Source organism: Tubulanus polymorphus, chromosome 6 (genome assembly GCF_964204645.1).
Source record: "Tubulanus polymorphus chromosome 6, tnTubPoly1.2, whole genome shotgun sequence".
Classification (NCBI taxonomy): domain Eukaryota; kingdom Metazoa; phylum Nemertea; class Palaeonemertea; order Tubulaniformes; family Tubulanidae; genus Tubulanus; species Tubulanus polymorphus.
Window position 1 is genome coordinate 10,519,300 of NC_134030.1, and position 25,632 is coordinate 10,544,931.

The 25,632-nt window shown below is 40.4% G+C and overlaps 1 protein-coding gene across 3 annotated transcripts in view; it reads right to left on the reverse strand.

The window, feature by feature from the left end:
* LOC141906826 (dual 3',5'-cyclic-AMP and -GMP phosphodiesterase 11A-like) overlaps positions 1 to 25,632 on the reverse strand; it is a 68,497-nt gene that overhangs the window by 41,840 nt on the left and 1,025 nt on the right. For 2 of the 3 annotated variants that reach the window (XM_074796237.1, XM_074796239.1), the window contains exon 1: positions 24,365 to 25,336. In XM_074796237.1, the coding sequence (XP_074652338.1) occupies positions 24,365 to 25,234 (870 nt within the window). In that variant the 5' untranslated portion in view covers positions 25,235 to 25,336. Of the gene's footprint in view, positions 1 to 24,364; positions 25,337 to 25,632 lie in introns of those variants that run through there. The other variant, XM_074796238.1, reaches the window with a different exon arrangement.

Consider the following 25,632-nt stretch of genomic DNA (forward strand, 5'->3'; position numbering starts at 1 on the left):
AGGGGGGAGGCCAGAGAGAAGTCGACCAAGAATCCACTGCTTTCTACCGCCAGCTAGATTCGTACCCATATCATATATCATTATCTGCCATCAAAGAGAACCATAGACTCATATGCAGGCCTCTTAAGTGTAAATATTTTGTGTTTTTAGTGAAGAACGTACTTAACATCTCTCTTGAATTGTTCTTTATAAGGGTGTCGCCATAATAAAAGTCCTACTTAACGTTTCATGGTTTTGTCAAAATGTTTCTAAGTATTTAGTTTTTCTGTTGTTGTTGTCGAAAAATATCAACGCTCTCCATATCCATTTTTGCGCACTTTTAAGTTGCCCGCGAAGATCGACCAACCGAGTACCTACTGGTGACTGAACCTTTGAAGATACTAAGCCTCACAAAAGAGCGTCGAAACATAGAAATATAGGGTGAAGTATCATGAATTGTTAAGATAAATTATGATGAATAGGTGAACTATAACACGCGTGAAATCGCCCTACCATTCGCAAACTACAGCGCTGCACCGAACAACATATTCCAATCGACGGCAATGACCGGCGTTTTGTAGCCATCTTTAATCGCGAGAATTACGTTCTCAGCGATGCGGAAAATCGATACTAAATCAGGCGGAAAGTTAAAACAGTGATTTGATGCCCGGCGTTCGGAGTCCTTATACGTCTTCTTTCCTTTTGAAAGCAGCCATAGTTGTTTTATTCGTGGGCATGTTTTTGTGGTAAGGCCACGACGCTGGGTTATCTTTGTTCCGCGTACGTCGCCGCAACTGACGGTATTTGTCCAAGTCATATCTGCATATCCTATACAGCCTGAAGCATAAAACCGAGTACGTTCAGTGTTGAGCTATTCGAAGCGATATCTCCTAATTCACAATGGACATTTAGACGTATAAAAGCTGTTGTCTCAACGCTCGAAAGTGTGGGGTGTTGGTAAAAGCCAATTATCCCCGCGATCGAGGAAAACTTGATATTTTCTTTATATTCTATTTTATTTTATTTTATATTTATCACACATAGGATTATCATTTGCATATGTCAGAAGAGATATCTACATGCGAAAGAAAGTTATCATTTATTTCTTTTTTTTCGTTTGTCGCAACGTCTCCCATAGATATGTCGATTTCCGGTCGCGAAATTAACCGCTACAGCAGTGGCAAGCGATGTTTTATGTTATTACATATAATTTTCTAGAGCGCAGGAAATTGAGAGAGGTCTCCCGCACCTCCCCGGTCCAATTAAGGTGACATTTACGGGTTCTATATAATATTCTCAGAGAAAAATCTATATATACAGGTTAGGTAATATAATGTAACTAGTCTTGAACGAAAGACGTCACCTTTAATCTAAACGATATCAAGTTATCAAGTTGAAATGACACGCAGAAAATTCTTCGAAGAAAATTGGATTTTTCCCCGAGTGATATGACTGATTTGAAAATGTTCATAAACAATACGCTAAAAGTGTCAATATTGAAAGTGTCAATATTCTTCACCTTTTTGCATTTCATTACGTATTTTGCTCAATGAATTGTTAGATCGGCACTCGTTCTATATTCGCTATTCGCAAAAGGTGATTTAGGTTTTGATGTCATCAATCAGCGACTTAGTCATTCAGCAATCGATGTTGCTAAAGTCGGGCGGAGACGGACGAACCCCCAAATGTAACAGGAAGAAATATCTGTACGAACTCTCGATGCCTGGCGTCCAAGGCAGACGCTCTACCGCTGAGCCAAAGAGTTCAGCCTATAGTTACGAACTGCTTTTGACTCGTTGCGTCGTAAAGACCCATGAATTACGCTACCCCGCGACTATGAGTGACAGCGGTCGCGCACCTTCTAAGACTTCATGGCCCAATTGGGGAATACATCTCTCAAGGCTTTGAAATCTTAGACTCCGGTAGCTAAAAATAAACCGATGTTGATCTTCTTATTGTTATTTCAATGTGAAATGTTTATGGTTTGTAAATACTATTTTGTAAATATCACTCTGTCCATCTTGGCCCGAAAGGGTGTATTTAGTACAATAAGGAGATTATTGAATTGAATTGCTCTGGGATGTGTGGCAATCGTCTATCCCATCAGTGGACCACTTACGCACAGATTTTCGACCAGTTGCAACCGTGTCGCAAGCAGCCGCGAGTCGACCTACACCCGCCTTGAGCTTCACAAGTATGCGCAATAGTCGTTCAGCTGATAACTTTTCCGCTTTTTTCGGTCTCAAGATTTGGAAAATCTGATCCTTCTTTGAGATTTTGATACGTAGAATGAAGAGTGTAAAGTTCTCTTCACATCATTAGGTATTTGAACAAGAGTTATTCCAAGTGTGACAGTAATGTTGTACACGACAGCTTCATCTTACTCTATACGTACGTGTACATCAATTATATAAATCAGTGAGTCAAGTTGTCTTCGGTAATTAGTGATTAGTGACGACTAATGTAATGTATAAATACATAAGACCTTCGCGAGTACCGATGATTTCTTGTTCGCGTTAACAACATGTCCTCCGTGACCGTCTGTAGATACGGAATGACGGTTATTCAGAAGCCTTGATGTGGTTCGAGTGTAAAATACGGGGTAATAGTGCATGGGAGGGTTTAGGACATCCCATACGTTGGTTGGGATTCTTCATTTTAACGTAATAAGACCCAGCGACTGTAGAGCGATAATCCAGCCATCCAGTCATCTAGTCGGCCAGTCATCCAGACATCCAGTCATCTAGTCATTGAGCCATTCGGTCATCTAGTCGGTCAGTCGTCCAGTCACCCAGTCGGCCAGCCATCCAGTTAGTCATCTAGTGGGTCAGTCGTCCAGTCTCCAAGTCATGCAGTCACCTAGTCGACCAGTCATCCAGACATCCTATCATCTAGTCGACCAGTCATCCAGTTGGCCAGTCATCCAGTCGGCCAGTCATCCAGTCAGCCAGTCATCCAGACATCCTGTCATCTAGTCGACCAGTCATCCAGTCGGCCAGTCATCCAGAAATCCCGTTATCTAGCTGACCAGTCATCTAGTCGGCCAGTCATCCAGTCGCCCAGTCATACAATCGTCCAATCATCTAGTCACGCATTCATCCATTCAACCGGTCAGCTGAGCATATACTATGTTGTGCGGATAAATGCAAATAATAATTTGAACTATTTTATCGGATTCTACATTTGGGCTCCATTACTTGCCGAATCCTATCATAGGAAACCAGCTCTTTTATACGTTAAACTCTGATTACGACACATTCAAATGAGTTCATAGGAAGTATAAGTTAATTACCTAATCGTTGGCAGTAAGCTTTTATAAGTGGATAGGCTTACATCAACTTATGCGGTTTGCGAAAATATCCAATAGTGAAACTTAACGACAGACAGGTTTCTGGCTATAGGAGTACCTAATACACGCACGTAAAAGAACCCATAGCGCAAAGAGGATTTGTTAGTCTCTATGTGAGAGATAAGTTTCCATTTCAAATTAAACCACGCAGTCTGTTAAAATACGCTCACATTCACTGTAGTCACGACATCGAAGAAGAAACCGACTCGTAGTAGGGCATTTAAAAGTGCATCGTATAAATACATTAATAACGCATTTATGTAAACGTGATTTTTCATCGGCTATATCGAGGGGCTGGGGCGGCTGTCTGTACACTGACGGCTCGGGTTTACTGATGAATTTGTCGCTGGTAAATATTGCAGGTAGTCGTTGTTTGTGTTAGCGACGATCCCAGACGGTAAAGATCAAATATTCGCGATAGTTCTAGTTTTTTACGCGAATAGAAATGAGTAATTTTACATCTCTGGGTGCACCCTTGGTGCTTAAGTTAAGTAACGTCAAATAGAGTTGGTCTACAGCATATTTTCACTTACAAAAAAGATATATACATGTACCAAGACTTCTAGCCGACGAAGCTGTCTACAGTGGCTTGTATTCTCTGTATATCCAGCGGAGTCAGACTGATCGTCAATGGTCGCGATCACACGAGCGTTTTTGGCCCGACCAAAAACGTCGGACCAGGTCCGAGGCAAATTTTAGCACGGGGCAAAGGATTGCCTTTGAATTGCATCTGGTTCCGGAAATGACTCGCTTCGCGTTTTTCAAGCATTGTTTAGTATCGATTGAGTTGTTTGCGTTTGAGCGCGCTCTATTTTTAGGTACGGGCCAAATTTGGCTCGGGTCTGATCCGCGCCAATGTGGGTCGGGCCAAATCGTCTCCGTGTGATCGGGGCTTATATTGTTCATCCAAGCTGCATTTATATACCAGTATAGAAAGTAAGATATACGTTGTTAATTCCTATCATTGATCTAAGCGCCAGAGGTGCGTATTGTCTATTTATTTCTACCTGTGATATCACCTGTCTGTGCACAAGAATAAGCCTTTTTACAGTTTCCTGAGAATTAGGCCCTAATCGTCTCAATAATTCCCTCTTAGAATTTTGAGTAATTAATCAACGCTCCGTAGATTTACTATCAATCTTCCACGAGAAAGTGCCACTAGTTCACGAGGCTGTTTTTCCGAACCATGGATACAACTGGTACGATATTGGTTATATCTTTATTTCTTTTTGATTTATTGGCGATTGCATTTCAATTCCTTCATCGAAACTCGTTTATCGTTACGTAAAATACCCGATTCCAAGAGCTACAAAACAAAAAAAAAAAACACGTGCAAAGGAGGGGTTAGTATTTGTAAAAAGACCCAGAGGCCCTGTCACTAGAACCTTGGAATCATAGGGGCCGGGTTTGAGGTGAGAATTCTATAAAATAACATCATTTCGATTAATTGATATTCAAACTGATTATTATACTATATTATCTATTATATACTGATATTATATAAACTGATATATACCTGATCTTCAAACATTTGCATGATACTAATTCATCGTCATTTTTTCACCATAGCATCCTTTATCTCTTGTTTTTATTTTGGTTTTTCTTTTAATTTCATGTTTTGTCAGGGTGTCTGAACATCCTTTTGGATATGCAGCCTTTAAGGCTCTGCTCAGGTTCCTGTCATTAGCTGTATATGCACCTCATCGTTCGTGAATAAATTTCTTATTATTAATTGTGTACATATTCATGGTGACAAATAAATTACTGTTACTATTACGATGATGTCTCAACGATGGGGATGATCGCCACCCGCACCCGAGGAGCCATACACTCCTTGTAGCTTATTCACACAGAATTGGAATGTACGCAAATGTTACTTACAAAGCCACAAAGTCAGCGTGTTTCGAGGCCCGAGGCCTCAGATTATAGCGGCTCTGTTCTATGTATCAATTTAGGTTAGTAGGCCTACAAATACACCGTGCGAATGAAGAAAGAAGAAATCTCAATATCTCGAGGATAGTTATCGCATTTTTTCTTCAATCGTTCTAAAATGTCATCAACGCCTTGTGGCGTATTCTAAGAAAAAATGTGTTTGCCAAACAGGAAATGAAGTCGCCGTGCGTAGCTTGAAGCACCCTCCCCGGCTGCGGAAGTGATCCGACGACTGTGAAGGCCGCTTTTGAAATGTAGAATTCAAAGGAAATATAACAACGTAAAATGATAATCTTAACGTGTGATGGAATCTTGGCAGACAAAAAATGAAATCAAGATTACATGAAAGTTGAAAATGACGAGCCTTTATGTCCATATAGTTCGATCCGTGAACTTCTGCAGATGAGACCAACAAAGTAACAGCCCCAAAGTACTGTGGCAACCGAGGATTCCGCGAGTATCCGCCAGGTTCGCTAGTGGTTACTCATACGTCGACCTCCTTTTAAGTTCTTCTAAAATTCAATTGAATTGCATATTCCGCACGCAAATTTATCCCAATATAGGGTATATACATTTTCATTAATTCTATTCCATTCGCGATTTAGAGATGAAAGACGCTCTGTGGTCACCCGGATAAGCTAGGCCCACATATGATACATGATATTTGAAAAAAAATATATTTGTGTATGAGTTGAGTGAATCGGTGTATGCTAGGGGATTAGAGATTTTATAAGCCTTCATTGGCTTCATCTAATCTCCTCCACATTATATTAAAACATTTCATATTTGTATATCTCTTTATGACATGTTGTAATTTTATTGTGGAAATAAATTTATTAATTAATTATTAATATTGTGTCGTTGTCGTTGTAGTGTAGTGCGGCTTAATGCATCAGTTAGATGAGAAAAATACCCACAGGAAACATTGAATTGAATCCGAGATGAAATATAGCCACTCCAGTTCGCTACGTTGTCTGCGTTGTCTAACACGATTCGCCTGTTGCATAATGCATGCGTTCCTAGTTGCAGGACACTGGCAGTAGATATATAGTCGACGAATTAATCGAAGATTTTGGCAAGCAACGTACGAGATTTTAATGTCGCGCTAACAAATCACGTGGAAAAGCATCTATCGTAGGCCAAGGACGTCGTCGTTCGTAATAGTGCACGGAGCGGAAATTGACTTCGACGATGCGCGTTGTGACATACGCTTGGGTAACCTTGACATTGGTTCGGGTTTATGAATATACCCGAGGTATTCATAACCATTCCGGATTTAATTAACAGCGCGATTCGTTAGCTATACGGACATGCCGGTATGATAGTGTGTTGAATACCGATGCTTTCAATTTGAAAACACAACACCGCGTGATAACACTGACGTCATCGAAAAGAGTTGGCCAAGAAATACGGCACCAGTCGTTCGCCGATTCAGGCAGGGTGAATCCTATATCTCCAATTATACATATTCGGTTAAACAGAAAATATGCGTGTACGTAAATTCGACCGACCATCCAACTATTCCGATTTCAAAATCATGTCCCCAGTTTCGATCCCGGCATGTGTGGCTTATCAGAGAGACCAAATCAGAAAATCAGTTGAATGAACAAGAGGGACTACTGTGTCTATGTCTTACAAAAAAAAAACAGAAATCACTTTGTTATCGACATGGGGATTCGAAACACTATGTCATTTTTTATTCCAAGACAGGGATTGATCCTCATTCATTTCATTGGTAGATTTCCTGTTGGATTTGTTTTGGTTTGGCGTCCCGTACAAACCCACCACACCTACCGGGAGCGAAACAGGGGGATTTTGGAATCGGATATCGAAGTACAGATACAGTTGTGTGATCGGCGGTCGAATTAACAGCATTTTTTGTTAAAATCGAACTACATAATAATGGAACACAATGCCTGCCCTTTTAGCGTGTACCAAATCCCATCAACTCAATCTTACCAAAGAGAGAGATGAAAAGTTACCCGTTCCTTTTCAAAACGGATTATGTCCCTATGATATATAGCTAGCTATGGAAATATATTCGTGCTACTCAGATCTCGAGAAAGTTCTCGATACATGCATTTGTCATCGCGGTGACGATGGGGAGTGATGGCCTTGATCTATCTTTGATGATCGCGACGCATCGTGATCGCGGTCTCCGCTGATCAAAGACAGGTAAATATTCTAGGTGTCTTGTCTTCGAAGACGAATACCGTGACTGTATCCTAATGAGCTCTGTCAACTCCCCGAACACTAGTCATCTTTAACTATCGAGCTTTTTCTTCATTTACGATATATTCGCTGGCCACTTCCGTGGGTATTTTCGACTGATATCGGCGTTAGTTGAATAAACGAGAGAAATCCCAAAATAATTAAGCCAAAGATGAAAAGTGCTTGAATAGCAGTGTATGTATCAAATATGTAAGCTTATTCACATCTACTATCGAACTTGGCTGATAAAATGGGGGATTTCTCACGTTTATTCGCTTGCCATTTACGTAGGGATTTTTCTACAGAGGATGCGCAGCCATTTTTTTTCAAACAGTACATAATAGGCGAAGCACGTATTAAGACGTCTGTCACAATATATATGGTTAAGTGTGATATGCTTCGATTTTACCAATACATGTATGAGATATTGGTGAAAATGATGACATTTGAATTCAAAAACTAACGAAATTTCTCACCCCGTAAGGAGTCTTCGACAAAATTCAATTTACATCGCAAGAACTATATCCCGCTCCTGAAACTCAATTATTCACTTCATTTCAAAATACGACGCGTTATATCGATGTGAAAATATCCAGTTATCGCGCAATTCGTGATTTACTAGCTTAATTTGTTTTTACCCCGTACGGTTTTTTTCTAACACAGAGCGTGATATTCGGCGTCAGCTAAATCAGTAGGTGCGCGATAAACGTCACAACCACGACGGCTACTGGAAACGGCATGGCGTCCATCGAAATGCGTTGAATTTATGGGAAACCGCGTGTAATCTATATCACATGCGTTATATCAAAAATACATAAAGACATACATAATACATACATCCTCTTTATGTATTTTTGGTTATATCCCAATACCAGTTTGTTGTACATATAGATCTAGATCTAGATTATTAAATGAATTGGTTGAAGGATTTTGGAGGACGCTTCACAGTCATTTTGGTGGGTAGATTCATGTATTTAGCATAGTTTGTGAATAATTACAATGATGTATATGTTAGATTTAGTAAAAGAAAATCATGAGAAAATGAAATACATGACATCATCAGCCATTTTTGGAGATGTCTCCCTCCATGAGGAAGTAAGTGAACTATAGCTGGCAATTCAGTAAGGATGTTCATGACCTATTCTTATTACTGTAACGCTTATGTTTATGTCTCCCCCTCAACCAACCCGCCGATGACGGGTATCCTGCTAGTTGTAAATATATCTTTGAGAATGACTAAGAAGGTAGTCCGATAGTCCGAAAACGCGGAAATCCAGCATTTTAGATGACCAAGAAGGTCGAGGTGGCCGCCATTTTTTGGGTTATGCTATCAGGTGATGAAGCACGTCTCGTTGTGTTTATTCTGCACCCGGTTAACACTAGGTCCCTCTAAAAATATTTTTATAAAGGACACAGTAAAAGAATTTGCCTTTTAGGATCAAAGAGGAAAAATTCGATTCGATTCGAATTCAAATGAAGGGAGAAACGAAGTAAATCGACTTATGCAAATCACGCGAACAAAAAAGGAGACGGGAATATCAAACAAATTTTCATCATCGATTGGAAGAATTTCGATGACGGAAACGGCAAGTGATTGCGAAAGGTCCATTTGCTTTCGCTCTTGTTTGCCAATATTACCATTATATTCGTATTAATGTTATATGTAGAGTGTCTGGTTTCCGCGAGAATGTGTGAAACTAGCCGATGCGATATATCGATTCAATTAGCAACTGTTTATAGTCGACTTATAATCGACTTATCAACACATGTGTAAATCGGATTCCAAGCATGAGAATATCAATATTCATATGAATACCTAAGGAAAAAAATGAAATGATTTCCTGTATCGCATTTTGTGCATTGCAGAGGAAGTACATATATCTGAACGACGAAACTAACAAATCATCATTCAATGGGAAGCCGCAGTTCCACAAGTTATTACGCCAGGTGGCGTGACGAACACTCACATTATTCGTTGATAAAATTAGTTTATTATCACCCCAAACTTCAAATTGCGAGCCCTTTTTCCGTCTTGGAACGTTTATGGTTTTTATCCTTCCCCAGGAGGGATTCGAACCTGATGGCATCGGGACTCGCAACGGTACAAACCCCTGTCCTAGTGGGCAGCTACATGCACGGCTTAGATGATGTCATTATTAGCCAATCAGAAGTCCTGTTCTATTTTAGCCCGGGTTTTTCGATTTATAGTTCTTTCGAGAAAAATATCTCCCTGAACGATTATACAACAAGCAATCTGATATGTGCCGCAAGTTTTCGTGCTGTAAACCTGGGCATGCAGCTGCGCACCCGGTCCACAGTTTTTGCAGGGGTTCGTGTCGTGGCTGAGTGCAGCGATGCTATCAGGTTCGAATCCCTGCCGGGGAGGATGGTTTTACTGTAGTTTTCAGAAATAGCATACGAGCCGGCATCTCACTTGCAAAAGATGAACTTAGGTGATTAACGGTAACTTTTTCTTAAAAGTCATTTGAAAAGCTTATCAGGCGCCTCAGATCTAGTGTTGTCTGATCAACTTGGTATCGTGAATCGTGACGTCGAGTCGAAACCGGAAAATGAGTCTGGTCGATAAATCACTGAGATTGAGCCATAACGATCACGTGCTTTCGGGAATCCTATTGACGTCACCACGACGAAAATATTACTCGTTTGTCTTGTTGAAGATATCGTGTGTATTTTGTGTCAATTTGATTGTCGACTGAGATTCGTCTACGACCTAGTTTTTGTGAGGATGGGCTATCTGTTTGGGCATTGCAGGAGAGCATTTTTCCGGAAGGTTTTGCTGACATTAAAGAATTACAGTATGGTAAGATTTTTTGAATGAACCGCAACCAAATTTCCCAATTATGTACTTCCATTCGAACCAAACAGTTCTCTATTTTGACCGCCGATACTTGTACTTCGATTTCCGATTTCAAAATTAAACCCCCTGTTTTGCTCCTAGAAGGTGTGGTGGGTTTGTAAGGGACACCAAATAAAAAAAAAACAAATGAAACCTACCAATTAGATAAATAACAGGGTCAATCCCTATTTCAATATCTAAATATTGTCATAGTATCCGTCAACTATATCTGTACTTCGATTTCCGATTTCAAATTCAAACCCGCCGTTACCAGCAGGTGTGTTGGGTTTGGACGGGACACCAAATAAGAAAAAAAAGACAAATGAAATCTACTTATTCAATGAAAAACAGGAACAATTTTAAGATCTAAATATTTGAATAGTCCTAAAGCAAAGTTCTGCTACCAATAGAAAAGTGTGGCCGCGTTCCGTTAGCGTCACAGTACATTCCCTTGCCTGGACAGATGATAGGACAGAGAATTTTGCTACGGACGTGAAACGAATTTCCTCTTCGCCCAGCTTGCCATTTGATATTGTCTCAACTGACTTCAGACAAGACGACGCTAATGGAAGATTGCAATTAGTACTGATTCCTTGTCATAAATTCGATAGTCGCGTGCCTGTCGCGCTGTCTGTCAGTCACGAGTGGCAATCACTGGTGCTATTTGACAGTGATCAACACAGTTTTATCGGCTTTGCCCAACAGGAATAGAATTAATTCGCTAAAAATAGACGTTGATTCGGTCTATTCGGTCTCCGGTGGGCGGACACTGTAATTTGGTAGCATTCTCACCGCGGTAATGTCACAAATGCGAGTCAGCCACAAATTCCCACTCTGCACGAACGCGGGTCTACCTTTCACGGCGGAAACGCATAATCGTCGCTGTAATTCGAGATCGGCGTCAATAACGGCTTTTTACCAATGATACCGAAAGTCCGGTGTAAACGAAATTATCGGCATCGAACACAGACTGAAAATATTGGACACCTGTATTTCATTAGAGGCAATCAGTATACCTTTAATGTTCGGCGGGTTTAAGGTCTCGATCAAGGTCATACCCGGTTACTGAATAAACGCTTCTCTTCCCAAGTAGTATAATCTTCATACAGCTATTTCATTAGATGATCTCGTAACGAGATGTTGGCTTCCATAGACAAGGGCTGACGTAAGTCAATAAGCTAATAAACTCAGAGTAAGAAGAACAAACTAAGAGATAGTTTGACGTTTCCACTCAATTCTATTAGCTATTATCATATTTAACTTTCCATTTCAAGTCTATGGGCCATTATTAACATTTTTGTAATGGCTCATAGAATTGAGTTTAAACATGAAGCTACATCGTACATCATATCATTATTTACCATCAGAGCAGCCGATAGGCCAACACACAAACAGCCTTTTAGTTTTGATATTTATGAAGAAGGTACTTAATGCACCTTTTCTTAATTTGTTAGTTTTTTCTGTTTAATCTCTCGGTTTTTACTTCAAACTGTGGGTTTATCAACCTCTTCTATAGATTATCGAGCCGGACTTCGCTGAAGTAAAGTTACGCCACAAATGAATTGATTAATTCATGACGTCAAGCCCGAATGACTTTCTTTTACTGACTGTTTGACACAATTTCAAAATCTATTTCGACGTTGATACGACGGGGTTAATTGCGCAAACATTATGACGTCACAGTATTGTGCGTAGCGCAGTTGTCGTCTGTTTACATCGCGTTGGAATCTATATTGAACAAACACTTAGCAGTTAGTTTTCTAAATTATTAACGATTATGCCTCTGAAAATTACGCCCGCTTGAACACCGAACTCCGTTCATATTCGCAATTACAAATCTCGCGAGAAGTGCAGAAAATGCGCCTATTTTCATAATTCGGCTAGTTGTTTACGACTGCAGATTCCCACGCCGCGACTTGTTTATAGCTGGTAGTTCGCTTGGCTCGCAGCCTTAAAGCTCAGCGTGGCAGTATGGCGTCACTAAAAGGTTGAAACTGTCAACTGAGAATTAATAAGTATACGGATAAGACGGATAAACTGGCGAGAGGCTGTCACGCGACCAGCGTATACACCCGGCATTGCGTGCAGTATGTGGATAAGTAGAGGCGGCAGTATTAGGATTGGCCTCTATTAGAAATTCTATCCGTGAGGGCAACTTCGAGGTAATCGTGTATCATTTCGCTGTGACGTCTGAATGGCACAGGCAGACCATCTGCTTATCCAATTTATCATCTACTTATTAAGCGAGTAAGTGACCGGAATGGAGTTCGATAATCGGAAACACGGTGTAGTTTCGTTTGGTCACGGTTACTTCGTGGAAGCGACGTGACGTAGGTGAATTTCTGTCGGCGTTTAGACACAAACGCCAAAATCGACCAGCGGTAATGAAATCGAAGAGATAAAACTAAAAATCTAGAGGGTAGCACGTGCCCCATGTGCTACCCTGTGGATCCGCGCCTGAGTAATCAGTTTGGGCAATCAAAATAAACACACCTTTTAGTGTTGTATATATACCAATTGAACTCGATGATGAACATCACAACAAACCAGAACAAAGGTTCACATGAATACCATTTAAGCAGCGATTTTATAAATAACCAGTTTTGCGCCTCAATCCCTTAATCAGTCGCTTCCTACGTATCCTGACTGATGTAACGGATATAACGACTGATAAAGTTCATATACATGACGTCATCATTTGTACCTACTACTCCGTCATCGTCAGCTTTTATGTGCACTTACTGACCCAGATGCAGTACAAGAATAGCAATCCATGCCATCGCCGCGCAACAACACCTATCAGTCGTTTATCGCGGCCAAATATCATTCTATGTGTAGGCTCGTTAATCACGCGCTGATACGATGGCCGCCCGACTAGGAGTTTACGTCACTACCGGAGCGACGCATCGATTGTGTAGTGACGTCACACGCGAAGAAGAGCATAAAGCCGGCACTGTCGGTGTATCGTCTTGTAATAACCGCGCGTCGGAAGTAATACGCCGGGTCGCGCATTTTCATTAATTTCGCGGCACGCAACGCGAAAAACATCATTATCTTTAAGAAAAGGTTGCTTTTGCTCGAATGAATACACGAAGCAACGAACGACGACGACGACAACAGAGAATCGTCATGAGAACGAGTCGTATTTCATTTAATATAAGGCCTATCGTTATTTGGCTTATCTCGATTGACATTTAATCGGGTTTTTTTTTCGGCACGCTATGTTAAGTCGCTGATGGTGAACACTACTTTCGTTGATAACAGACATTCAGTCATCCAGTAAAAGTGTGTTCGTCGCTACGAACACGGCAAGTCTATTGGTTCTTTATAGGTTTTGTATTGGTTTTTGTACTTACCAATATTGAATATATGATAATTTGCTTTTGAACCGATGTTCAAATAGGAAATGAAAAATAAAACGATGTCTGATGATGAAGCCCGGTTCACGTAGATATATATTATACAAACATTCGCAAAAGAATGAAGCCGTCATTTTTCCTCGGTAAGATTTCATGCCCGCAGTTTGATTCATGAAAATATCCAAACATTGCGACAGAAACATAACTACTTTCAGTAACAGCTTTCTGCGCCTAATTTCAATATAATGGCAAAATCTCAACCAACAAATTTAACTCTCAACTACGAACGATTCACTGAAAACTAGATTTAAAAAGTTGACCATAGAAAACTATCAATCATAAAACATGTTTATACCTATTGATTATAAAACTGTTGGTTATTTGAAATGATGAATTGTTAGATTCAATAGTTAGATTAATTCATATCTAAAAGGTCAGTTTCGTAAATTTGAAAGAAATTTTCAGCGAATGGAATTTCGATATTTTTGATTTTCGATGGAACTATATCGTTGATTCTCGATAATTTCGTCTGCATTAATGTCGCTCGCGGGTGAGTTAGAATATCCCCGTTCTAAATCCGCGCAGCTGTCTGGAATCTTAGTCGAATCGAACGACAGAACAGTAACTATTGCCAGCGCAGCAGTTCGGATTCTCTCGAAGAGTCATCGAACGTACAGCGTTCTTACCCGAATGAAATAGACCGCTTCGGCTGCGATCAATTTCGTCTTAATCATGTTTCGCGTTAATATGGTCATGATTTTTAAAATGGTCGTGAATGACCAATATCCTTAGAGGTGATGGCACGGAGGGTACACGTTGTCCGCCATCTCTGGTTACATCATAATATCATAATTACATAGTTACATATGATATTTATATTTCAAAGTACGCATCATGCCCATCCATTATGACTAAAATGGAGGCCTTCCCTTAAAATTGAACGTAGTCTCTAACTATTACATAGGTCCAAACCAACTGGGCATAGTAAGCTATTACCAAACATTTTCTGGTAGCTCTTATTACTATTTTCATAGCAGAGTTTTACGGGTCTTCCCTCCTTAGAAACTGACGCAATTAAACTGATTTTGAAGTTAAAGGCAATACAGAGGAAAATTATTTTCCATGAAGCATTCATAATCAATAAAAATTGTCCCCACCGAAAGGGTTTTAAGGCGGGCGTATTGGGCTAGCTGCGAATGCGCGTGATCGGTGGCAATATTGGTTACAATTAAGGGTGACAGTCGCAACGAGTCACTGGGCAATGATAAGGTGGAACTACACCTGCCTTGATCACATCGATAACAATGTACGGCATCCTTTTCTTAGAAAAATGTACGGCTTCCTTTTCTAAGAAATTCTTCAGAAAGATAGACGTCTTTTACATTCTTTGCTAACGCCTGTTGCAATATTCGTCTTCGCTCTTTTGAAGCGCGTATTCAACGTTTTTCTGAATGTAAATTGGCCAATTTCAGTCGCGGCCGACGACGACGCGTCGACGCGGAATATGCAACCAATCAGACGAATATTAGCGCGATTAACTGCGAGCCTTCGCTGTTCGGATTAACTGATCAACTCGCATATGTAATAAAATAGCCATTTACAGCCGTTTACAGCGACGCATCGCTGTTTTATATCATCGAACACAACAAGCTTCCTTCTCGTCGATCGGCGAAGTCGATGAAATTTCCGCAGATTTCCTTTCACGACGACGAGCGCCTTTATTGGACGGTTATCGCTTCGAAACGTCACTCGGTGGCACCAATTCTCTGTTCGCACTGGAGCGCCGTAAATTCGCTCGTATAGTTAAAAGTACACGATACACACACCGCAGCTTCTTTCTTACGGCGCACCGGTTTGAATATCTACTGTTATCTTAATACTGATACAGCGAAAAATTCCATCAATTATAATCAGCAGTTCAATACTAGGTAACTAAATATGGTTTTACCAATGGCAATAGCTGGCTAAGGGAGCAAAACCTCTCGCTCCCTTTTCTCCCTCTCTCATTAAGAACCTCGAATAAAGTGGACTTTTACTCGTTACCTTTGATTTATTTGAATACATCTGTGAGCTTGGAATCCCACAATCAATACAGGATGAAATCTCATCAATGTATAGTACCTAGACTAATATTAACCTTTTTTCCATTCGAAGGTTAACGAACACTTCTTAAGAACGTTTCGACTTCCCGTGTCAAATAATAGGTAATAGACGTATCACAAGGCTTGATATGATCTAAAAATTGATCCTTGATCGTGTGAAAATAACGATGATTCGAACTCAATTAGTCGTTCATACCGCAATTTACGTGGATTTCGCCTGCATCGTCACTTTCGCCATTCCCTTTAGGAGGATTGAGGCCGAAGATGCAGATGCAGATTGAAGAAATATATTTCTGTATGTCAACCAGTTTTGATCTGGAATATTTGCATTTCCGTCATTTCTGTAAATAAATGACCTTTTATCAATCAATCACACAATATCTTCTTAATTTTGCTGCAAACCTAGTTCGGTGTTTTATTCTCACGGAGCAAGGGGTATCATAAATACATTCTGTATGTCGACCAGTACAATATCCTCTTCTATGAATAGATTGTTGTATTAACATAAAAACTATGCTTATCTGTTCGTTGTAGTTGGTTGATACAATCATCGGGGTTACAGCGACAATCATAATATGATTTCCGCGGTCCTGATGATTGTCACGCTCGGATGTGTAAACAGTAATATAGATAAGCGTGTTAAACTATAATAATCTTTCGGACGATTTACAAGTGGAAAACGACCAAAACAATGAAAATGGATACAATGATCTTCAACCTCGTAGTATAGTTATTTCCAAAATCTCGATGTATTGAAATAGGCAGCCGACTAAGTTAACTCCAATCAGTCGCTTGCCGGTACAGGCTGGTCTGAAGATTATGTGAATGAACCGGAACCGAAATTTACAATTATGTAATTCGATTTGAAAAATTCTGTAAATTCGACCGTTGCTTACACGACTATATTGGTACTTCGATTTCAAAATCAAACCCCCCGTTTCAATCACGGCAAGTGTGGTGGGTTTGCAAGGGACACCAAATCAAAATCAGAACAAATCAAGCAAAACCTAATAACAATTGAATGAATAACAGGGTCAATCCCTATTTGTAGATAAGAGAATAAGTGTAAAGTATTTTGTACTCTGATAATCATCTGATAAATCAAATCAATCACTTGTTTTTCTTGACAGAATACATGCATACATCGTGTATTGCATAATACGTCATACTCATAAGGTTCAGTTCACGTTCCCTATCGCTTCATCTGATGTCATCGCAGACGTCATCGCAGTAGTTAAGATCGATTTTATGATATTCAATCAGATCAGGCAGTCCGTTGTCGGGTGACGATGATCAACAAATAAGCACTGCGCGACATACATGTTTGTATCCCAAATACGAAGCGTGTGGCTGAACTAATTTTGTCCTTCAAACCTTTTTGGGACTTTGAGCGGAATTGTTATGGAGCTATATTTGTAATGATCGCTCGAATGTGCTTCGTGATGATCAACAGTGGCATTGCATGCATGTGTATATATAGATATAAATATGCAGCTGTTGATTCATCACGAACACTATACGCCGATTGAAACTCCCTTGTTTTTCCCGCTGATATCGAATATATTCGCAGGTGATCATCTTCAAAAAAGAATAAAAGAACAACACAGACAGACCAAGTCTCTCCGAGTCAAAATTAAGGCGTTATTCACAACAAGTCTCAGCTCTAAAGTTCGACCGCGGTCCATAACGGACACGACCTTTCGCATCAAGGTAAATTGGCAAGATCGCAGAAACGCTCCATCACCGTCAAGTCGCGCTCTGGATGATAAAGGTGATATTTGGCAGTCGAGACGACACAGAGTTCTACCAATTTCCGACCGTCTGGAGATGTATGTTTACGGAACGTGTACGCGTGATTTCCAGGTCTCTTGCATTGATATTTGTTTACCGTCATTGCTCCTACAGAATAAACCGTCACAGGTTTCTAGAAATGAAAGACATCTCCATGGTAAACGCAGTCAATATAGGCACTCATTTCGTGAACGGACTTCAATTCTCGCTTTCGGATTTAATGTCGCTCACTGTCGTGGTTGAGATGATGACGTCATCGCGATGGTATATCAATATGGGCCGAATTGTGAAAATTGGAAGGCCCGGGTCCAGGAGAAAGGATAAGGCAATTCAAGGCAACCGATTCAAAGGCTGGGTTCCGCGTGGTTCCGCCCTCGGCTTTTTAGATATTTTTGAAGAAATTCATCCGCAAGGTTGTCATTTCCGAGAGGATGAGCGTCAAAATTACAGGTTTTTTATGATCGCTGACTTGACAAAAAGGCCCATCTCATTGGGAAGGCTACAGATGTCATGACCCCCGAGACCATCCCTTAATCCGCCCCGATCAAAAGCCCAGAGAGAGAGAGAGGGAGAGGGAGAGGGAGAGGGAGAGGGAGAGGGAGAGGGAGAGGGAGAGGGAGAGGGAGAGGGAGAGGGAGAGGGAGAGGGAGAGGGAGAGGGAGAGGGAGAGGGAGAGGGAGAAAGTTATACATCTTTATCTGTTGTAATAGAGGCGTGCTCGGGAACCGTTATACCCGAAGATGGGAACATTGAAATCATATTCATTATCAACTACTTTCATTTAGTGCGCCTATTTTAGTACGCAGTCATTAGATCCATCGTTATTGGTCTACTTTCATTTAGTGCACATTGTACACAGAATGCATTAGATCCATCGTAATCGGCCTCGAAGATGGGCAATATATAAATCTGACAACTATAGTCGGCAATAAGCAGTTAGCTCGCAATTTCGATTTCGATCTTATACGCCGAATATGCACCTGCATTGAAATGGATGTCGTATAAACAGCGTCGAAACAGCTGTTTTGCATATCAGCAGCTGCAGGAAAGTGGATCCTTTCCGATTGATGTGGTGACGGGTTCCCGAAGATGATTATGCACTTATCCACTACGATCATTCTAGGGGCCTCAGTTCGTAACTGAAAAGCTCCTAATCTTTAGAATGAACTTATACCTCGTAGCATAAGAGAGTTTCCATCTGTCTCAGCCTTAAAATCCAGAACGAAAACTTTTCTTTTTATAAACACCTATGGTGATTAATTTTTAACTTGTTCTTTTATAATGTAGTTTTAGAATGTAAAAAGCAGTGGCCAAGATTTTATCACCGCGCTATATAGAAAAATATATTATCATTATTAATATTATTATAATTAGTATCATTATCATAATTGATAAAAGCGAACAGTTCGAAAAACAACGAGTCCATTAGACGATCTTTTACGGTCGAGAATTCGTACGTTTCCAACGCGAGAAAAGACTTCATCCCTGATCTAAGTTGTCCGTACCAAGAAGTTCAAAGTCATGCGCTAAACAATGTTCTCATATTTCAAAATCATTTATATTACTATTCGCCCACAAAACAAATATATATATACTAATATATACTAAGTTTCATGAAGCATTCCATACATATTTCGCTCTATAAGTAATTCCTTTCCCCACCACCATCTTCCTCTTTTTTCATCATTTCACCTTTTTATCTTTTATCATTATATCATTGCTGAACAATCTTCAGTCTTACCACCATCTTTTCACTATCTTTCCATCATCATTTCATCATGTTTTTATCATCTTTCATCGTAATGCTATATTTGGGGGTGTCTTCGCCCGCCATAATCAAAAACTGTTGTTCAACGATGGCTACTGCACTCGACTCACGCATACGTAGCGCATAAGATCATCAAAAGGCGAAACCCCCGAAACAGAAATGCATATCTGGTTTGTTTCGTGACTGTGTGCGTTGTGCCGAAACACAAAACGCGATTTAGTGAATTTCGTGTCAGAGTCAGCTAAAAAGAATCCCCGACACAATTACCAATCAGCGACAACGAACGGATTACATGACCGATGAGAACCGCTGCCATTTATATATTATGTAATACGTGATCTACACGATCTATTTTCCATCGCTTGCAGCGTTCTATAGGGTTGTTACGGTGCGTCTTGACTCGCTCTGTCTCAAAACGGCTGAACCAAATCACCGACACACAAAGAAACAAATCTCTTGTTTCGTATTCATTTCTTGACGTGTGCGTTAGGCGGAGTCAACGCGACAAATGCCACATACACGGATCAATTGTTTCCGAAATTATGTAATTACGGAGCAATGCTGCCTTACGTTATTACCGCTATTTTTTCAAATTGTGGAAGTGACCTATCAGATAAACACTGTTACTAGGATTAGCTCGGGCGAAACATACATAAGCAACGAACGCCTAGTGATCGGAACTAATAACCGATTGCGCTTAATTTCCGAACTATTTCCGGAATATAGTTCTGACTAACTGACACTCGGTTTCGCTTAGTTCGACTATAGTCGTTTAATGCCGATAACCGAAATTGGCCTAGTCTGCGGAAGAATTCTTAATTTGATAAAGCGAGTTGACACGCCAAACGATGGTTGGATGTCCGGCGAGGTCCTGCTTAGCGATGAAACGGAAATGGTTCACGACATTCTGACGTCTGACATAAGTTTTTATTGGAATAGACGTTGATATAATGCTCGTAGGCGTTAAGTATTCTTTGCAGACGTAATAAAATTGATATCGACAAAATGTCGATTTTAATACGTTCGTTAATTAGATTTCCGTCTTGTAACCGCTTGTGTTTTGGATATATTTAGTACATAGCCCCGAGGTGCTGCTGGAGGTTGACTTTAAATCCGTACCGTTGCCTCGATACCGCTTCTATCGGAGGGTAAACCTGATTTGGATGGTTCGAAACTGGGACAATGAGTTTTCGAAAAATACGTAGAACACGACTACCGGGTCGAATTCTCAGGGCAGCAAAACATGGTCGCATTTAAAATGTCGCCTACTCATATAGACGTAGATCTAACGTCAAGCTTTTATGTATACAAACTTGTAAAATTTGTAATTATTACTTATATAACAAATATCGTTATCGATATCAAAATCAAACCCCCTGTTTTGCTCCCAGCAAGTCTGGTGGGTTTGTAAGGGACACGAAATAAAAAAAAAATCAACCGAAATCTACCAATCAAATAAATAACAGGGTCAATCCCTATTTTAAGATTCAAAAAAAACCATGATAGACCTGGCAGCTATAGAAATGAACTGATTACAAATTTTATCGCAGTTTACACAATATATAAGTGACCCGACCGATTAGGGGAAACAAGGTATCCAGTTTGAAGCCTTATGTATTACGAACAAACCGAAAGAAAAATATCTGATTCATTCTGGTTTCCGTCATGAATTCAGCTGTTACGTCGTTTAGCAGGCCTAAATGGATTTGGGCGTTAGAAAACGAGTAAACAACAAAAATAACACGTCTCCTTCTCGGAATTTAATATCTCCATACAAGTCTGAATAGCGCGGCATGATTAATGTATTTCAAACGACGCCGTGCTAGTCGTTAGCGTCGAGTGATTCCTGCTTATCTGACGCGTTCAATTCCGTAATAACAATGTCGTCTGCAACGATGAAATCGTACGCGTCGAGCGCTCGGCGTAAACACGCGATTCAAATATAAACACACCCACGCTTATCATTTTTTCATTACGTATGTATTTTAACGCCGTTGCGATAACGTTTCATATACAACGAAACTAAAATATGCGTTTAAGGGCTTCTGTGTTAGTCGGCATGTGCACTACGTCATCAATATTGGCGTTTCAAGATAACAATTACGATATTGATTTTGGAGTTTATTTTGTAACCAAATATATTTCATATCTCTTATTTCATATTTCATGAATCTTAATGATTAATTTTTTAGAAAATGTACACTGTGTCATCAATATATCGGGGCTAGAATGGTTTCCGGGCAATTCAATTCAATCATCGATAACTTTATTTATCCTTAATATCAGGTAATTTATATTGTTTATTATCTACAATATAAGAAAATATATACGTGTTATTCTTCAAAGCGTCAATAAACTTTCAAGTTGATTACCCTTAATACCTCTTAAAGATCAAGTATAGCCTATAATTCATCAAAATTCTAAATAATGATCTCATTCAATAAATAAAGTTAAGAATTTTGTGTGAAATAAAATTGTTGAGGCTGTCAGCTCGGGATCGTTCAATTTCACGGAGAAATAACCGCGTAAACCCGGCAATCGACGGAAGAGACGTTATCTTATTTATTTCAGACCATTTGTTTTCAGTCGACATTGAACATCACGCACTCTCTATTCAATTTATATAATATCCTCGTACGTGCTAGACATATAAACCGAATTCACTCTATCATAATCTAAGAACACGATCAAAGAAGGCAATGTCACTTGCAGAAAATCTTGCTGAATTCGGCATGATTTTGAGGACCTTAAAAGGTGTTGGATCGCCCAACGGATAGAACGTAATTCAAATTCGGTGAAGATCGATGATATTACCGAGGAGTAAATATTCGTCCAGATTTGGAAATAAAGACACTTCTAATATATAATGAACCTGCTTATTGATGTTGGTGTTAGTTCAATGGTTTGGATGTATTTGTAAATTGCGCTGGGTTATTCGGTTGTCGATAGTCGTAAGCGTCGCAACTTTGTTAGCAGCGTAAATATAATTGCGAAATACGAGATCGTTGAACTCACAAAATGTCTTCGAGCGTTTGACGGTGGCCAGCAGACGATCTCGAGTCAAAATAAACAAAATCGATCATCATTGGTTCCTCGGATTTCTATTTCGTCGAAAAGTAAAAACAAAGGCAATCGAATTCATAGTTATAGATGGAACATTATGCCGAGTCGAAATAGACTTTACGCAATGAAGGTGAATCGGCACGGGGAACTGCAACGTTAGCTATACGTATCCCACTAGATGGCGCGACGAGCATCCAGTCCCTACTTAACGAACCCCGAAAAAACTATTTGAATTTGAATACCTTTAATACCCTTGATATTCTGAAAAACCCAACGGTCAAATTAGCTAAATTCATTAAGACCGGCTTAGATGTATATAGATCCCTCCAATAGCATATTATAGTATTGTAAATAGTTGATGTATATATATTTTGTTACGTTTTCATTCTCTAAATTCTAATCACTTCAGTGTTGTTTTGTAAATATTTGTACCCGGTATACACATGTGTAATAGTTTTCCTCCATATAGCATGGAAATGGTTGGAGTGTAAATAAAATCGTAATCGTAATCGTAATCTTACGTCATTGTCGATCACCCGTCGAAAAAACATCTAATTGATTTGATGATCTGAGTGATTAGAGTAGTTTTAATTATTTCAATTAATTCTAACTGAATTAAATGATCAGCAGAATTGATCGAATGCGGAAAATCGAATACCTACTAGCGAACCTGGTGGACATTTCTTTGCCATATTAGGAATCATCATCGATCGCCGCAGTAGGGTTGCGGGTTACCCATTGTTAAAGTCCCTGATCAAACCGTGTCAAGGCATATTAAGGCGGTTTTTGTAGTTGCTCCTATACCGGGATATCAGGAAATTGCAAATACTGGTGCTAAAACTAGCCAATTTCCTGAACCGCAAATAATCCACACCACTGTATATGTTAGATGGTTATCCATTACAATCATCATGGACGAGAAAACGAGATCCAGGCTATTCATTACGTTTAACGCGAAAATTAGGGTAGATTCGGAGGAAAATAATCGGGAACAATTAGCCATATGGTGACATCGGTTCTCGGATTCCGGCTCAAACTCGAACTCCGAAATTACCACGCGTTTGTTCCCAACAGTTCATTTTGTTCATTCCAACTTTTGGAATTTCGGCCCCGTTCGTCAGTTTATAAGGTCATCTTCACAGTCAGATGTTGCTGAACAATTTCAGGTGAGCTGAGGTTTTAGTGCCTAGTTCTGTAACTAAGTGGTTCACTATGCCCATTCTTTGCACTGCACAACACCCCGTAATAACATTGTACCCAAGTTTCATCACCCACATCGACCGCCTATTAACGAAGCTAAGTAGCTAAAAGACAGGAACACACACAGACGGACGATCCAGTTGTATATGAACGGATAGATGAATGTTACCCGCACACGACTCTGGTCGTGTTGCCATCGTGTAGCCGCGATCACACGGATCAGCCCGCACCAGACCCGAGTCCAAATTCGGCGCGTGTTCAATCGGAGAGCGTGTCCATACGTAAACCACTCACTCGTTAATAAAAAGCTACGTAAATGTCAAAACGATGCTGTGAAAAGCGATGCGAGTCAATTCCAGAACCAACTAGCATTCACGCAATATTTTTGATATCCCAAGCCTTGAAACCTTTTAGCAAACTATGTCGTCAGGTTGACAATAGATAATGTATCCTACATATTTCTACTCTCAGATTGATTATGAATACTATTTAAGGTTTTAGTCTATATTCTACTGGGGTCAGTCCCACGAGGAAAATAAGTTGCTTAAACGGAATAACCTGACCAATGCTTTTTAATATTGCACGGGCCTGGCCCGAAGTTTCTGATCGGGACAGATTTGTCGCCACGTGTCAATATCGGGCACGCAACCCACTGAGCGAACGGTTGGCTTACTGGCATGGGCCAAATTTGGGCTAGGTGCAAAATGCTCGTGTAATCGCGGCAATATATAGTATGTATCAAAATGGTCTTACCTCTACTGTCCTCTCTCTGTTGTAAGTATGCCCAGTCTCGGCAACCCAGCCTATAATACCACGACCCAATGGTAACTTCACAACGTTCTCTTCGTCGACGGTGAACATCCCGCCATTTCCTCCCTGTTGACCGCTATATCCTTTCCCGTTGCTGCCCCCTTTCGACACTAGGTATTGATTGTTCTTCGGGCCTTCGATGATGTAGACGGAGCCGCATTCGGCGTCGCAGAGTATCAACGTGTTGACGACGATCTTGCTCGTCAAGCTGGTCAGGTCCAAATCGTTCGAGATATCCTTGACAATTTCGAGAAAGAACTCGCGTTCGTTTGTGTAGCGAAGCTCGCGTTTGAGGTCTTCGTCTTTGCTGGCGTATCGAGGCAGGCGAATTTTCGACTCGATCAGATAGCTGAGCATGTTCACCGAAGTGGCCGGAAGTGATTTGAACTGGCGCATGCCTTTCAAGCTGCTCCTGCGCACGTCCAGGGCCGTGCTGGAAGTGACCGCCGGTTCGCAAGTGCGGAACATGCTTCGCATTTTCGACCGGGCGTAATCGTGTCGAAGGTGTTTCTTCGAGTTCGAGCGCTGGTGTTTCGAATCTTTGTCGGAGAAAAAGCCGCTGTCGGTCATCGGTATGCTCGGTGATCCGGGGCCACTGCTGTCCTGCGACATGGATCCCCGACGTCCGCCGGTAATGTACTCGTGTACCGTATGGAATCCGTGCGCGACAAGCCATTTGTTAATCAACGTTAAATCCGCTCGTTTAATGAAATAATCCTGAACGACTTCTTTGTTTCCCTCCAGCCACTCCTCCACCTGATGCCAGTCCAACGGACCCATCGTTTTAGTTTTCGATTTCGTGCTGCCGAGCATAAGAACTAGCCACCGTTAACCTCATTCAGCGGGACATTTTCGGAAGCCGTTCGAAGCAGCCTGTAATAATAGATTTAAAGCGAAGTTATCTATAAAACGAATTTCGAGTGTCATGCACATTTTGCCAATATAGCAATGACGATCTCAGTAGTTAAAGGCACCCAACGAATCGCTGTTATTTTCAACTTGTGTTATCTTATCAATACATTTCGCATATCCATTTCCTATAGTTTGTTTTCTATCGTCAAGATTAATTATTGCTCAATGCGATAATGCAAATTTTATGTAGTGGCATGATTTTTTTGTTTCCTAACTCGATATTGAATTATAGTCAGAAACATAGAAAGTTGGTATTCCTGCTGCAAATGGGTCATACGTGGGCGTCAAACGTATCGCTT